The following is an 18,447-nucleotide window of genomic DNA, read 5'->3' on the forward strand; positions in this document are numbered from 1 at the left end:
GTCATCCAAGCAAAAGATCAGCAAGGAAATAAAGGCCTTAAACGACACACTGGACCAGATGGACATCACAGATATATTCAGAACATTTCATCCCAAAGCAACAGAATACACATTCTTCTCTAGTGCACATGGAACATTCTCCAGAATAGATCACATCCTCGGTCCTAAATCAGGACTCAACCGGTATCAAAAGATTGGGATCATTCCCTGCATATTTTCAGACCACAATGCTCTAAAGCTAGAACTCAACCACAAAAGGAAGTTTGGAAAGAACCCAAATACATGGAGACTAAACAGTATCCTTCTAAAGAATGAATGGGTCAACCGGGAAATTAAAGAAGAATTGAAAAATATCATGGAAACAAATGATAATGAAAATACAACGGTTCAAAATCTGTGGGACACAACAAAGGCAGTCCTGAGAGGAAAATATATAGCAGTACAAGCCTTTCTCAAGAAACAAGAAAGGTCTCAGGTACACAACCTAACCCTACACCTAAAGGAGCTGGAGAAAGAACAAGAAAGAAACCCTAAGCCCAGCAGGAGAAGAGAAATCATAAAGATCAGAGCAGAAATCAATGAAATAGAAACCAAAAAAACAATAGAACAAATCAACGAAACTAGGAGCTGGTTCTTTGAAAGAATTAATAAAATTGATAAACCCCTGGCCCGACTTATCAAAAAGAAAAGAGAAAGGACCCAAATAAATAAAATCATGAATGAAAGAGGAGAGATCACAACTAACACCAAAGAAATACAAACTATTATAAGAACATACTATGAGCAACTCTACGGCAATAGATTTGACAATCTGGAAGAAATGGATGCATTCCTAGAAACATATAAACTACCACAACTGAGCCAGGAAGAAATAGAAAGCCTGAACAGACCCATAACCAGTAAGGAGATTGAAACAGTCATTAAAAATCTCCAAACAAACAAAAGCCCAGGGCCAGACGGCTTCCCGGGGGAATTCTACCAAACATTTAAAGAAGAACTAATTCCTATTCTCCTGAAACTGTTCCAAAAAATAGAAATGGAAGGAAAACTTCCAAACTCATTTTATGAGGCCAGCATCACCTTGATCCCAAAACCAGACAAGGATCCCACCAAAAAAGAGAGCTATAGACCGATATCCTTGATGAACACAGATGCGAAAATACTCAACAAAATACTAGCCAATAGGATTCAACAGTACATTAAAAGGATTATTCACCACGACCAAGTGGGATTTATTCCAGGGCTGCAAGGTTGGTTCAACATCCGCAAATCAGTCAATGTGATACAACACATCAATAAAAGAAAGAACAAGAACCATATGATACTCTCAATAGATGCTGAAAAAGCATTTGACAAAGTACAACATCCCTTCCTGATCAAAACTCTTCAAAGTGTAGGGATAGAGGGCGCATACCTCAATATCATCAAAGCCATCTATGAAAAACCCACCGCAAATATCATTCTCAATGGAGAAAAACTGAAAGCTTTTCCGCTAAGGTCAGGAACACGGCAGGGATGTCCATTATCACCACTGCTATTCAACATCGTACTAGAGGTCCTAGCCTCAGCAATCAGACAACAAAAGGAAATTAAAGGCATCCAAATCGGCAAAGAAGAAGTCAAATTATCACTCTTCGCAGATGATATGATACTATATGTGGAAAACCCAAAAGACTCCACTCCAAAACTTCTAGAACTTATACAGGAATTCAGTAAAGTGTCAGGATATAAAATCAATGCACAGAAATCAGTTGCATTTCTCTACACCAACAGCAAGACAGAAGAAAGAGATATTAAGGAGTCAATCCCATTTACAATTGCATCAAGAGTGTTTGGGTCTGTTGTGTGAGCTTGGGCAATGTATTTGTTCTCATGGCTTCTTTATGAAATAAGGATAAGAATATTTCACATGGTTGTAGTGAGGAATAAATGATATGATGACATTGTTATGTGTTTTATATTTATATGTATTAATGCTTTTTTAGGAGCAGTCATTAACTTCCTGATTATGAACTATAAAGTAATGAAAATAATTTTCACTAAATCTGCAATGTTATCACCCAACTTGTGAAGAGGCTTTTATGCTTTTATGGTTCTCAAAGTTTATCTACATATTTTGCCCTATTTTATTTTCAAAAAATGAATATGAAAAAAGTCTTATAAAATTTTGGACAATATTTTATATCCAGATCTGGTATAGTTATTAAAAACAACACAATGCTCAGAAGAGTTTGCATTCCTTGAACACTCACATCTAAATGTTAAAAGCAGACTCCCCAGAAGCTCAACAAGAGACAAAGGGAAATGACCTTGTGATTTAAAAAATGCTGCAGATAATCTAGAAAACAAATAATCCACATGTGAGTAATCAAGAGTTGATTAATTGTTTTCAGGATGTTTAATTACCTGTTGTTTATCGATATAATTTAACTACCAGTGCACAGGACAGTGATATAAATAGTCCAAGTACTATTTTTTATGACAAATGATGTCAGATTCTTATTAATGATAAAGAGGATGAAAGAACTCTTATTATTAGACTTTGTCATTAAAAATAATGTGCTCACTTTAAAGAAGAGCTAGATTATCTTTTCTTCTGTATAGAGTAGCAACTAATCAGTTTCCTCTTAGCTTAAAAGAGAGCAGGTTAAACTAATGAGCAGAGTCTGTCTTAGGCATGGATGATTCTAGATATTTGCACATTTTTATTCTTAGTTATGTTGTTATGATAGAAATAACTTTTATCATGTATGATAACAAAGTTGCTTATCACTCAAGTGTCTGACCCTGTAACTATATTTAATTTTACAAGGAAATAACTTGTCATTGTTTGAAGTGACCTTTTAAATGCTGATGGCAACAGCCATTTTCAGTTAAAAACAGTGGCCCATGTGACATTCTAGAAGGCATCCATTCTTGTGTTGTCAGACCTCAGGGAGACAAAGAAAACAAGACACTGACATGTGTGAGCTTTTTTTTATTCATGTCTTTTTCTTTCTTGTTTTTCTGCTTGTTGGTTTGTTTTTAATGATTGCCTCAAAAACATATGTGCTAGAAAATCTATCCTCAACAGTGCCTTCCACTTTTATTATCTAAGTCGATTTTGATCCCTGGAGTATGACTACTGTTCATGACTGCTGTTGGATGGCTAAATATTATTTGGAGTTTGGATTCTCTGTGCTCTGGGACAGCATTTTAATATCATCACTAGCTGACTATTCTAAATGTTGCTACTGCGGGAGTTTTAATTGTCCTTAGGGAGTTGGGAACTGGTTCCTTTCTAAGACAGAATATGTAATGAAATCACAGGTTTTCATAAAATGTATTTTTAGTTTTCTATATAATGTACCTACAGAGTACAAAATTAAGGTCCTTATAATCAAGACTAAATCATATGAGCTTATACATTCTGTACTATTCTTTTTGAAAACTTTTATTCAGTTCAGAAAGTGATTTGTTCAAACATGTTATTTTTCACTTGGAATGAAATAATAACATTTTTCTCTCCTCGGTCTGCTATTCCCTGTGAATCTAACTCAATTAGATAATGTGAAGGTTGGGTTTTGACTGGCCAAAAGAAAATACCCAAGAAACGAATTCTTTGAAATTTTGTCTTTACTGTTTTCTATATAAAGCATAATATATGTATATTTGAAAATGCACACAATATGTGTGTCACTTAAATGTTAAACATAGTATTAGATTCAAATTTGTGTATAGATAAAATATGCTTACTTCTTAATTTGTGGGTCAGATTTCCATCCTTCACTTACTAAATATTTACTGAATAACTGAGAACATATATACCATCAAGTAGCTTACATATGAAGCTGTTTTAGCTTTGGTTTTAATTAAAACCATGAGCCTTCTGGTGGGACGTGCATACTTTTGGTGATTCAAACACACTCATTTTCTGCTGACTTTCACCAAAGCAGAAGAGTTTGCATACACAAATCAATATTAGCAGGAACATGAAAGTGTAAAATGAAGTACTATATATTATATTACCTGGCTAGTTTTTCTTCACTATCCCAAATAATAGCAAGTATATAACTTGAAGCATGACAAAGACATCCTAAATATTTTATAAATTGAGTCCTATTTTAAATGAACTAAGGTATTTCACTACATGAGGAATTACTCACCACATCCTTCTGAAATGTGAATAATTGCTCCATACTGTATTTTGTTGTTTTCAAAATTTTAGTCACTTATATACCAACTTCATTGTTTTTGTTATATAATGTTTATACCGTCATTTACTTAATATTGTTTCTGTAATGTCTGTCACTTTTTAAATCTAAATAAAATTTCACTACTGTACTATTCATATCACTTGCTATAAATAGAAATAATTCAGAAATATAAATACCTAGCCATTAAAATCGTGTATTATCGGGCACCTGGGTGGCTCAGTGGGTTAAGCCTCTGCCTTCAGCTCAGGTCATGATCTCAGGGTCCTGGGATCGAGCCCCGCATCAGGCTTTCTGCTCAGCAGGAAGCCTGCTTCCCCCTCTCTCTCTACTGACTCTCTGCCTACTTGTGACTTCTCTCTCTCTGTCACATAAATAAATAAAGTCTTTTTTAAAAAATCATGTATTATCACCTAAATAACATGACATGGGTGGCAGATATATGACATGTTGGGAAACACTGTCCTATGTGATTGTAAATTCAGATTTTTATAAGTTTAATTCTCTTAAAATAAAAGACAGTTTAGATGTATATTAATCTCAATGAGGCAGAAGTTATTTCTGGTTTGTGCATCCTTGTTTCCCCAGCACTTAGTACTTGGCACATAACAGGCATTCAATAAAAATTGAATGCAAATTAATGAGTAGTGCATATATTTGCATATTCATCATCTAAAATACTACTTAGTAGTAATAAATAATAACACAAACAGGAAATGAAAATACATTTGTCCAACATACATTTGGATTCCCAGTCTTTAGAAGACGAAGTAATATAATACATTCTCATTAAGCTTCAGTGAGCATATTTGTAACATAGGAAAGGGTGCTGCAATATAGGAGAGAGAAATGGGCCCAAGGCAGTAAGGAGTGGGTCTAGCGATTGCAAAGAGGGAGGAGAGAAAGTAAGTGAGAATTAAAAATTGAAATACGTATCTATGTCATGAGATCCAAGCTAAGCCCGCAACTGTGTTCAGGCAATAAAAAAGGATTAAATTAAAGGCTAAATATACATGTGAAAGTTGTTTCAGTGGAGAAGGCTCTGTTCCATTAATAGTTACTTGCAAATCACCAATACTAATGGCCAGATTCTTCTAAAACAAGATACTATACAACTTCCCCCTCATGGCCTTTCTCCCAAGAAACTCACTTCTAAAGCTGAAATCCCAACCTGTTTTCTTTTGTCCATGTAGTTAAGAAATGACATAATCAATTTTCTGCATCATTTGGGTTAGAAGAAAAGACTATTAGCTGAAATGAGCATAGCATTTTAGCCCCATTTATAATCGGAGATTCATCAGTTAGGGAGGCTCCTGAAATACAAATAGGCTGTTTCATAAAGCCTAGGAGGCCTCAGTAAATGGAAGCAGTCCACATCAGCTATTTGTCAAGAAGTCAGTGGTTAGCTGATTTGACCACTAACAATTATTTTGACAGTAGGAATTACTGACAGTAGGAACTAACTCTTCAGAAGAGGAACTACAGAGGCAAAAGATTTCTTAGTTCAGAAATGATGTTAAAATTTTGCAATGATATAAAATATATATATATGTATGTATGTATACACATATATATAGTGTGTGTGTGTATATATATATATATATATATATATATATATATATATATATGTATATGTATACTTATTGCCTAATCTAAGAGAATGGTTTGCACCTTGTTTTAGTGAGGGGATTCTGGGCTTGTCAAGAAATAAATGAGGGATGGCTTATTTCTCTTTTTAAAAAAAAAAACCAACAGTGTATTTATTCAAAAAATGTGTCTCTTTCAAAATCAAATAGAGAAAAGGCAAATTTTTAAAAAGAAAATGAAAGGAATATATACTTCCGAGAATTTGGAGTTCAATAGGATGGAAGTAGGAAGGAAGTAGATTCTGTGGAGCTGAAGTGGACTGTCTTCAGCTGAGAGAGGACTCTAAAATGCAGGCTTTCCCTTCAACATGTGGGACACTGCCATGCCTGGTCACTGCAGCAGGCACTGCAAGGCAGGTGTGGCAAATATATAAGGGCTATCCTACCTTGGTGAGTAGAATGTTCAGTTGTGGCATACAGCTGTCAGGATGGAAGTAGGGTTCATATGGATATTTCAGCAGCCATGATTTGCTATCATCTCAGCATTTAGCAGGGTCTGTGTCAGTCAGAGCATCGAGCAGAAGAGGCATTCTGTAAGGCAACTCCAGGAATTACTTTTTCCTCTGTGAGCAAAGGAAGAGACCTGGATTGATTTTGGATGTTCTCATCATTAACAGACTTAATGAATAAGCCCATAGTATCAGATAAGATTTTTAAATGGCAGCATGCAAAAATCTGACCCAAAAAGTAGAATAAGAGGCTCACAGTATTCGGGAGTAATAATAAACCATTGGAGGAAATATGTGAGACTGAAGATACGTAGTTCTCTTTGTTTAGACAATTTTCCTGATTTCAGCCTGTGTTGGCTTCTATGAAGGAAAACACACCTGAAAGTCAGGCAACAGTGAACTTTTAGGTGACCTTGGTTAAACCCCATAATTTTCTTTTGCCTCATTCTTCTTCCATCTGTTCAATAAGCAATCTACCTGGCAAGGTGTTGTTGTTGTTGTTGTTGTTGTTGTTGTTGTTTTTGAGGGTTGAATGAGATAGTATATGTGAAACCCATTAAAAATTGACCTCAGTGGTATATATTCTTGAAAGTATTAAGCATGTTGCTATTGCTACTGGAGATGAATGAAATTTTAGTCAGGTGCGTAGGTTAGGTTTATAGTAATAAAAGACCCTAAAATCTTAGTGGCTTAAAGCAAAACGCCTGATTTCTTGCTCATATTCCATGTCCATCAACTAGGGGAGGACTGTGCCCCATATCACCCTCACTCAGGGACTCAGACTGATCTTTAGAGCCCCTGGGGACTTTCATTGCGATGGGGAAGGGTACATGTGAATCACAGGCTGCATCTTAATATGACACATGCCACTTCCTAATTGGCTTCATGCATTCATATGGCAATCCAAGCTTGTGTCAGAAGAAGAGCTAGAAATAGGTGGTGAGAGCACTAATGACCCTCATAGACCAGTTCTTTTCATTTTATCCGTTTTTGATGACTTTTGCAGAGAAGCCATCTAGCTATTTCTCCTGTTACTAATACCACTACCTTCTTTCTGTATAGCTTTCAACAATCAAGTAGACTTTCTTGACTTTCTGTTTCCTCAGTTTTAAGGATTTGCTGGCACTAAAACATCTAGTAGCTCTCTAGCAGAATATTTGAGTTTGGGGCAGAGGAAGCTAACAATTGTGTAACATCCCGTTTTTGTTTTCTTTGCCAAACAGACATAGATGAGTGCTCTGATGGCTTTGTTCAATGTGACAGTCGTGCCAACTGCATTAACCTGCCTGGATGGTACCACTGTGAGTGCAGAGATGGCTACCATGACAATGGGATGTTTTCACCAAGTGGAGAATCTTGTGAAGGTCAGTACAAGGAAAAGAACTAGAGCTTAAGAACATCTTTTGAGCTTGAAATATATGCAGTAAGGTGTAAATAGTAGACATTGATGTAATGTTTAAGTTACTGGTGATTTTTGCTGTGTGTTTGTACAAATGATGTTTGGGAACATGTTACAATTGAAACTTTGCTTACTAATTATGATAATTGACTTTTAGCTATTTAGAATTTGTGACACTAAACTGGTTCTCTCCAGATATCTGCAACTGTTAAAGGATGCTTTTAGAATGAATAAACCCATAGTATCAGATTTTTAAATGGCAGCAGGCAAAAAAGCTGATCCCAAAAGAGCTAGAAAAAAGTAGATGAGGCAAGCACAATAGAAGAAAAATAGAGGGAGAGAAAATATGGCCAAGGATGATATTCACAGTACATGCTACTCTGGACCATTCCTAACCTATCACTTGGCTGGCAAAGTAAGAACTGTTTATGTGAATGTTGGATACAGAAGACAGGATCCCTGCTTCAGAGGAGATTTCAATCTCACGGGAGTAGAAAATTTCATCAGTTCATATATAATTACTTACCATTAATTTTGAATTATTTTCAGTGAATTGACAAACTCTGCCCCTCTGTATCCCCTATTAAAGGGCATGACTTTTTAGAAAGCAAGCAGGCTATACAAAGACTCATGAATAATTGCTAGGGAAACCACCCACACTGAAAGGATTTGCCCTCAGATGTTTGGCAAGGGAATCCTCAAGAAGTTATAATTTTCTCCATTTGTATTTACACCTTTATAGATTAACAACCTGAGAGAATAATGTGACTAAAAAGACACAGCAGTGAAAGCCTTGGAGAATCCAACTTAATAGTACTTGACACCTAAATGATAAGGTGTCTTTTCTTCTTGGACCTCAAAGGGTTTTCACACAGAAAAATAGTGAAGCAGATTAGGGTGATAGATGTTTCCAGTGCGCTTTGCACTTTGCAGCTGCAGAGCTCTGGGCCTTAAATAGAGGGATCATCCGAATTTTCTGCATAGGAATGGGAATGCTGTTGCCTTACCAGGAGCTAAAACCTGGCTTTTGCAAATAACTGCTTTATTGTGGTCTGAGCGCTTTGCCTGGCCCTCCTGAACATCTCAGTAGAGAATGGGAGCCTTCAGAATCCTAGGCCACCTGGAACCATGGATTGCAAATCAAGAGACAGATCAGACTGTGATTTTGCACTTCCCTGACAAACTACTTTTTTCATGAAGTCTACTTTTCTTTTTTTAAGTGCTACCTTTTTGTTAAGATTATCTTTTACTTTAAGTTATACACACAAAGAATAAATATAAGCTGATTATAAATAATTCAGGTCACACACAAATATATAGATTAAAGCTGAAAATGCATCTTAATTTTATCCCTCCCCTTCCTCATCTGTTCTACTTCCCCAGGGGGAACCTGTGTTTAGTTTTGCTTGGTACCCTAGTACACCCTTTCCATGCATTGGAATGGGAAGAGAAAAAACACATACCTCTTCTGACTATCTCACTTTACATTTGCAGTGGCACTCACTCTTTGAAATTTATAACTGCAAATCTCAAGAGGGCTGTATTAGTTATCTATTGATGCATAACAAATTACCCCCAAAACTTCGCAGTGAAAAACAAAAGTTCTCTGACAGTTTCTATGGGGTTGGAATCTGTGCATAGCTTACCTGGAGGCCTCTGGGTCCACAGCTTCTCACAAGGTTGCAGTCAAGTTGAGAGGAGTAGGACTCTGCTTCCAAAATTGCTCATGTGTTCTTGGCAGGCCTGGTTTCCTACAGGCCCCAAAACATAGTTGCCCAGACCAACATTTTGGAGTCACTGTTTCTTTCCTTTGTATTTCATATCCAGTACATTAACAAGTATCATAATTTTGATTTTCAAAATATATTCCCAGTCTTACCACTTCTCACATGTGTGTTGTCACCACATTGGTCTAAGCCATCATTATCTTTTGTCTGGACTAGTGTCACTTTCTCCAAACTGGTCTCCCTACTTCCTCCCTTGACTCCCTTAGAGTCTTTTTTCTCTAACACTAAGTATGATTTCTAAACGTCAGAAGTAAGAGCATGCTCCAGTTCTGTTCCAATGCCTGGAGCCTTTCGATCTCTCTTCAGAGTAAAATCCAAAACCCAACAATGGCTTATAAGAGTCTACATGACATGAGTATTTGGCTTTCTTGCCATTTCACAAATATACCAAACTGGTTCCCTTCTCATGCACTCTTCTTTTTGTTGTTGGAATGTCTTTCCCCAGATCTTTGCATTTTTCTTTCATATGATTCAGATTTCCTCCAAAATGGCTTCTTTTGGAGTTCCAACTTAAAATAACATACTTCTCCAACACTCTTCATTTACCTTGCTTCATTTTTCTTCATAGAAATTATAACTTCTCCTGAAATGATTGTATATTTTTTTGCTTACTTGTTTATTATCTTCCACAGAATCTTCTATATGACGTCTAAGAGATTTTTTGTGCTTGTCAAGCACCAATGCCTAGGACAGTGCTTGTCACATAGTAGATAAGATGCTCATTTGTCCAGTGAAAAAGATTGAGATGGATAAAAATTGAGAGAGATACAAGGATACACATAATATTTAATCAAAAGTACATTAGGAATACAATCTCTGTTAGAAGTAGACATATAATAGGATATATAGTAGATACAGTCCTATCTTAGAACTAAATATATAAAATAGTGATCAGGACAGAATAACAAAGCATAATCAGTACACTCCCAAGTGTTCAGAAAGTAACAAGGAAAACTAAACTAGGCATTAAAATAACACATGATAAAGATAAAGATGGGGAAATAAAGAATTGTATGAGATGTTTATGCAAAACAGACTTCAAGGAAATTCTTTAAACATGGAAATAGCTGGAGATCTTTTTTCTTTTTAATACAACTCTGGAAAGATAATTCTACTATTATCTTCCAATAGAATTTTTAATGATTATCAGAGAACCTACAACTTTTTCAGAAGATAATGTGCTCTGAAAGATGCCTTTAAAAATGTTATAAAAAAAGGCTAAAATGCTTCTTCTAAACAACTATCCATTTGCTAAAATTCCAGTGATTTGTAGAATTGTAATATTAGTATTTAGAAGGATACAGTTTTAAGAGTATGATTATATCTGAGCAGGTGCCATATTTCTGTTGCTTAAAAAAAGGCATTTCAAAGTGGACAAAGTCACAGCAGTAGGTTCACAATTACTCTGAAGACATGCATAAATATATTTGAAGACATGAATAAATAACTGTGTACCATTTCACCACTTTCCAGGCTGCGGTTGAATAACCTACAACATACATGTTGATAAGCTGCATTCATACAAATTATATGCTGTTTTGGTCATCCATTTATCTCAGAGGTATAGATATTTAATTCCCAGATAATGTGCCTGACTACCATTTTCCTTTTCCATGTCATCATTTCTACTATGCCTGGAAATATGTCTCTCTCTGAGAATAAAGCCCAGAATATTTTTGCATAAGAATATTTTATTTACATGCCCACTCTCACCCCTCCGTTGCTTTAATTTCTGGATTATTTCTATGCGTGCTGAGGCTTTTGAACTTATAAGACCAAAAAAGAAACAGTGTTTATAGGATAGCATCTAGTATGATGCTCAAGCCAAATATTGTAAATTCTTGACCTAAATCAAGAAGAAGGACAAAAATGAAATGAATCCACCTTACCTCAACAAGCAATTACTGAATCTATGCACAGGAACCTTCAGGAATTTGCCAGGCATCTGCTGCACAGAAACATAAAGGAGGTGTGGTCTCTGCTCTCAGCCTGTGGAAGAGATGGAATATGTACCACAACTGTCATACAAGATATAGTGACTTTCTTAATAGAGGAGAAAGCTATAAGGCTGAAAATAATAAATACTTGGAGAAAAAATATAAATGTAGAGCTGTTAGGAAACAGAAGAAGAAATGATTTCCTGCTTGGGCACAAGAAAACTTTGAGCGTCTAGCATTTGTATGAGGACTTCAAGTATGCTGTGATTATTGGCAAGTTGAGAAAGGATAAGAGAGATAAGCAAAAGAAGTAGCTTTAAATTCCTTTCTAAGAAGTTTGAACTTGACTCCAAAGGACCATTTTTGAGAAAGGAAATGATGAAAATGTTTTTTCACCAAATCCATATTTGGGCCCAGTTCTATTTTCTGAACTCCAGACCCATATATTCAACTATTTGCTGGACAGCTCTACTTGGAAACCCAGAAGTAAGTGTAATTCAACATGTCCTAAACTAATTTGTGCCTTTCTTCATCCTGCCGCCCACTTTCACTCCACAGCAAAGTCTTGTTCTTCTTTCTTTAAATAGGATCAGCCAAATATTTCCAAGCCAGAAATCTAAGCATCATTCAGGACCACCTCCTCTCCCTAATCTTCAAAGCTAGATCATTAAGTTGCTTTATTTATTTAATGATTTTTTCTATTTTTGGAAGATTCTCTCCTGTTTGTTTCTTTCTCTTCATCTTTTCACTGCTAATGGTCAGTTCAGCACTGTGCTTAAGAGTACAGACTTGAAGCCTGACTACTTGGATTCTCACTTGGGCTCTATACCTTACTAGACCTAGGGAGAGTTATGCAACATTTCTATGCTTCAACTTCCTGATCTATAAAATTGGGAGAATAACTGTATCCTTCAGTTGTTGTGAGGATTAAATGTGAAAGCACTTAGAATTTGGCACACATCAACCAGTAATAAGTATTTGCTTTTATTATATGACCATTGCTTGCCTAGACTACTAAACAACCTATTAATTGATCTAATGGCTATAAATTCAAATCCACTGAAATCCTTTTTCCAAAATGAAGTAAAAGGAATCTTTCTTTTAAAAAATCTGATTTTTTTTTGCAGTTCCCTAAAATGACATTTTATTGTCTTTATGATGAAGTTCAGATTTCTTTCCTTTTTTTTTTTTTTTTTAAGATTTATTTATGTGAGGGATGCCTGGGTGGCTCAGTTGGTTGAGCAGCTGCCTTTGGCTCAGGTCATGACCCATCATCCTGGGATTGAGTCCCACATCAGGCTCCTTGCTTGGCGGGGAGCCTGCTTCTCCCTCTGCTTCTGCCTGCCACTCTGTCTGCCTGTGCTTGCTCTCGCTTCTTTCTCTATGACAAATAAATAAATAAAATCTTATAAAAAAAAAAAAGATTTATTTATGTGAGAGAGAGAAAATGCAGGGGAGGAGCAGAGGGTGAGATAGAGAGAAACTCAAGCAGACTCCACACTGAGTGTGGAGCCCAGTGTGAGGCCCAATCTCATGACCCATGAGATCCTGACCTGACCTGAAACCAAGAGTCAAACGTTTAACTGACTGTGCCAGACAGGTGCCCCTGAAGTTCAGAGTTCTTAACACAACTTTTACTTGGGCCCTGAGTACCTCTTCAGCTCACTGCCTAACTACTCTCTTCCTCCTACACATTTAACTCATTCCCTCTAACACATCTTGCGGACTCTAAACTTCGGGTTTTCAAGTACACCTGTACCTGTACCTCTACCTAGACCACCCTTTCCTTCTCTTACTTGGCCAAATCTTAAATCTTATTCATAGTTTAATTGCCACTAGAATGTATATGTGGGCAAGAGGAAGACCCAGAAAGAGCTACCAGTGTGATTGGAAGCAAGAAAATTTATTAGGGAGGGAAAATGAACTGTATCAAATGCTGCTGTTAGATCAAGTTAGATCTGAAATGAGACTTGGATTTAACAACATTATTTCTTCAATAACTCACTAAAGGAGTTACCAGTATTTTTAAAGTTGAAATTTTTATATATCATAGTGGGTTTTTCAAAGCGCGATATACACCTCTTGTGTACATTTAATTTGGGAATTTTACCTTATAATAAAACTCTATGTAACAATGAATTCCAAAACTCTGTACTACCATTCAATTGAGAGTAGTCTCTGCATTGGGAAACCAGTGTAGAAAACAAGCAGGGGATCGGGGGGAGATGAATAGATGAATTCAAATTAATCCAACTCCCATTGTACTGGTTCATAATGATTTTCCGCCTATGCATTTCTCCAGGTATGACAAGTACATATCAACCGATGTTGTAAGTAATTTATTACTCTAATTCTTTATCATAAACGTGTTTATTTCAGAGCACATGTTCTTTTTGTGGCTGGACACCTCTTCTTTGTCTTCTGGAGCAGATCCAAGGATTATCTCTGCCTTTAAGAAAAAAATGCATTACCTGACAGCAGAGTTTTTATTTTAAATGTCAAGCAAAATGAAATGATTGTAAAAATCCAGTCATTGCATTAATGGAATAGTATTCATACAGTGGATATAGAAAGGGTTATGTAGTAAGAAATATTTGTACAGTTTGTGGTCAAAGAGACCAAATAACTATGGTTAATGTTTTTCCTGTGTATTATAGTTCCAAATTGTAAGAATATTTAATAGGAAATGAATATCAAGTCATCAAATATACCTTATTATACTGAATAGACCAAATATAAAGCTATTTTATAAAGTTATATAGAATTTCACTTCTTGTTCTTTCTCTAAATAGCATCAGCCAAATTTCTCGGATCTGAAAAAAAATACCTATTTTATATAATGGTTATACACACACACACACACACACACATTTATCAATTTACTTTTAAAAAATGTGAATTATATCGTCATGCTGGCTAATAGTTCTGCTTTTGATCATACTCTATAATTATAAACTATATTATCCTTGACAAATCAGGCTATAATAATGTATTCACTGTAGTTTAACAAGAATCTTTTCAGCCATTGTCTCAATTCATTGGTTTTGTTGAGGTGGAATTGATCAAACTCAAGGCAAATAGAGAGAAATATATCATGTGGCTTATTTTGAGGAATGCATATATGATAGAACTTAATATTTAATCATTTAAATATGGCTAAAATATAACATTGCCTAGGCCACATCTTCAATAATGTTGAAACCAAACCATTTAAGACAGGTATCCACTAAAGTCTATCTTTTAAAATTTTCTGAGAAAAGCAGTACACAGTCCCCCTGGTTAAAAGCTATCCATTCCATCTTCTCTCTAACCCACTTTTGCTTTGATTTAATTCTTTCTTTCTTGACCTTTACTCAGAGGAAACAGATGAAGTAAGAAATAACTGCTCACTGCCACTCATACAATATCCCTGAAATGTATTTTGGCTTATGATCTTTAAATTATGGGGATAAATAAAGTGAATCACATTTCTTCTAACGGACCTGATCTGTGGGTCAAGATATGTTTGCTTTTCATCTGTATGAAAATGCTTTAGGCTGTGATTGCCATTGGCATAGTTGAGGTCAGGTGAGGAATGGGTCATTGCCAGTTGAGTGAGGCAGGAGCCAAAACAATCATCTGAAATGGAAAAGTTAATAATTGGGAACTGATTTGTGAGACAGATGGTAATTGCTGGTGGTCAGTTGCCCTCTGTGTGTGTGGGGGGGGGGGGCAGCCTGTGAGGACAGTATGAAATGCCTGACTGTATGTAAATAATGCCCTCACCTGGGCCAAACACCTGGGCTTACGTGGGGGTGACAGGTGGGTGCTTCAAGCTGAGTAAAATGCCTTGGAGGCCCCATGCCACTTCATCTACCACCGAGAAAGGATTTGGGGTAAGCACTGAGAATGGTTTTCTGAATACAAACTCATAGGCACTTTTAGAATGTCAACTGCCACTGCTTTTTGTTTGATAAATTGAGTTCTATTCTTACTTTCAAAAAATATAAGTGTTCCATAAAGCCTGATGGTATTTACAGAGATATAAAACTTGAGAATCTAACCAAGGTTATCTGGCATTTGAAGTCAAGCATGATAATGTTTTCCTGTGAAATCCCTAGATCATTAACATTGCTTTAGTCAGCATTTAATAGGAAATGCATGCCAGTAAGATGAGAATTAATTTACAGTTGGATGCTTTGTGTTAGAGACGACGTGCCTGATTGCAGTTGTTTGAAACCGAGCATATTCTAAGCACATTGCCTGCTGCCTTTTCTTGGCTGTAGATATCGATGAGTGTGGGACTGGGAGGCACAGCTGTGCCAATGATACCATTTGCTTTAACTTGGATGGTGGCTATGATTGCCGATGCCCTCATGGAAAGAACTGCACAGGGGACTGCATCCATGATGGAAAAATTAAACACAATGGTCAGATTTGGGTGTTGGAGAATGACCGGTGCTCTGTGTGTTCATGTCAGGTCGGTATAAATAAAACACTTTAATCATTTTTATTGGGATGTAATTTGCATATGTTTAATATGTACAGCTTGATGAGCTTAGACAAGTGAATGCATCTACTTAACCACTATCACAGTTAGCACAAAAGGACATTTTCATCTGCTCATAATGTTGTCTCTGTCCTTTCTTAGTCCCATACCATCAGCCTCAAGGATACACTGATTTGGTTCACTGTAGGTTAAATTTGTATTTTCTAGAGCCTTCTGTAGTAGGTAGTACATATAGTACATAACTTTTTTTGTCTGACTTCTTTCTCCCAGCATTGTTTTCAACATTCATTTGTATTATTTTATAATAATACAAATATAAATATTTAAAATATTTATAATACAAATATAAATATTTAAAATATTTTATTGCTGAATAGCATCCATCCTATGGAAATGCCACAATGTGTTTATCTGCACATGTTGATAAAACTTTATCGCTAACTATGCTAGTGCTTCCAGAGGAGCAATATCATATTTGAATGAATGTATAAATGAAGCTAGAATGGACATACTTTGGACTGTGAGTGAAAATAATCTATTTAGACTGGGTTTCAGTTTTAAAGGGATGTTCCACTTTATTTACCCAGTCGATAAGAGTGACTTAAGTTATAGTTAGATAAGTAGCACTCTGTATAAAAGACTCAATTATTATGAAAGAAATTGATAAGTTTGTACACAAACTTAAGTTCTAATTTATTCCATGAATTTAACAATAGGTAAAGCTTGTTGACTAACTACTAAATACAAACACACATGCCCTCACACAAAACAAAATTTAGGTAGTAATCTAATTACTACACTAATAAGTACATGTATATTTACATATGCACTATCCACATTCATATACACATAAGCACTGCATAGTGGTTATTTCATGTGGGTCATTTCTGAAAATTTACTGGTCAAGCAGTGTTCGGAAAGGAAATTGGAAGTTTTCTAGCTTGGGTAATTTCTGTGTGTTAGCTACAAAATGTAACTAACCTTAAATCTATTACATTGAGAAACGGAGGCTTTTGGTAACTGCTTTCTTCTTTCTTATACAGAATGGATTCGTAATGTGTCGTCGGATGGTGTGTGACTGTGAGAATCCCACGGTTGATCTTTTTTGCTGCCCTGAATGTGACCCAAGGCTTAGCAGTCAGTGCCTCCATCAAAATGGAGAAACCTTATATAATAATGGTGACACCTGGGTTCAGAACTGCCAACAGTGCCGCTGCCTGGTAAGTTTAGCTACAGGAAGCACAGGGGCAGTTCCGGCCCAGAATCTAATGAGGGGACAGTCTTGCCCTCCCACATCTGCCAGTTCTCAGCACCTACCTCGCCATAGTGCTGGCAGTTACAAAAAGTGAACCCAGTTAGGATGACAAGATGGCAGGCATGCAGTCAGGACCCGTGAAGGCACATCCTGGAGTAAATGGTGGACAGTATGTCATGTATGTCTTTCCAGAGTCAAGAAGAAAAGACTCTCCTGGCATCCCCAGTCCCATTCAGCTTAGGTTTACTCACAGACCGTTATAAGCAGAACAGCAGCATTCATGAAAATTGTAATTTTTTTGTCCAAGTAGAACTTCTGTTAATCCATTTCTATCAGTCATGCTCAGACTTAAAAAAAGAAAAAAAAAACATACTTTTTTTCCTCCTAAATATTTTAACATTAACACTATTCTAATGGGCACCTGTTTTACACATGATACAGATTTGCAACAAATACCTACTAGAGTATTAGAGTTGAATGTGTGAATATTCAATACATTCAATATTAGAATTGAATGTATTTACAAAATTTCTACTGGAAAAAAGAAAATAAAGACTTGATCAGGAAAACATCAATCTTTTTTCATTTGACCAAACTTCCTGTTTCTTTTGAGTAGTGTAAATGAAAAGGAAAATTGGTCTATGTGTCTTTATAGAAGAAAGTTTCACAGATGCTACTTCTAAAGTCATGGCTAGTTTCCTTTCTATTTGTGTGAGGATATTTTTAAGGCAATGCTTTTTTGTTGCTTCCTTTTTATACTTTAAACCCAAAAATCAATTGAAAGAACAAGGTCAGTTTCTGTGCCTGAAGGCTGCTTTCATCTCCAAGACCATGAGATTCAGAATTATGAAGAAAATAGGAAACAGGTGGGAGCTAAATTTTAAAAAGATCCAGTTCACACAATTTTCCCATGTGGAATAAAGAAGCCTGAAATCAGTTCCTAGTTGTTTTTTTCTCCAAAATCCCTAGCCTGAGAAACATATAAATGAACAAAGATAACCTGTCAAATTCCCTTCATATTTCAGTTGATTTTCTTGTAAATGGACAAAAGTTTCTTTATACAGAAGGCAATAAATGAGGAGGTGGGGCGGGGATCAAAAGAATGAAAAAAGCACCTAATATGCAAAAATCTAAGTAAAACCTTCTTCCATAGTAAATGATTCCTCTCTGTCAGGGAAAAGATAGGAGAATGCAAATTTGATTGTTTTAAGGGAGAGGGTTCTGATTTTGTTTATTGTTATTCTTGTTTAATCTTTGAACACTCTTAAAATCCAACTGAAGTACGGCCCTCA

At 36.0% G+C, this 18,447-nt stretch overlaps 1 protein-coding gene across 5 annotated transcripts in view; it reads left to right on the forward strand.

The window, feature by feature from the left end:
* Positions 1-18,447, forward strand: part of NELL2 (neural EGFL like 2) — a 420,543-nt gene that overhangs the window by 390,874 nt on the left and 11,222 nt on the right. For all 5 annotated transcript variants that reach the window (XM_059185586.1, XM_059185588.1, XM_059185589.1 and 2 more), the window contains 3 exons: positions 7,512-7,652; positions 15,677-15,870; positions 16,944-17,120. In XM_059185586.1, coding sequence (XP_059041569.1) covers positions 7,512-7,652; positions 15,677-15,870; positions 16,944-17,120 — 512 coding nt within the window. The remainder of the gene's footprint in view (positions 1-7,511; positions 7,653-15,676; positions 15,871-16,943; positions 17,121-18,447) is intronic.

This window comes from Mustela lutreola, chromosome 8 (assembly GCF_030435805.1).
Source record: "Mustela lutreola isolate mMusLut2 chromosome 8, mMusLut2.pri, whole genome shotgun sequence".
NCBI lineage: Eukaryota > Metazoa > Chordata > Mammalia > Carnivora > Mustelidae > Mustela > Mustela lutreola.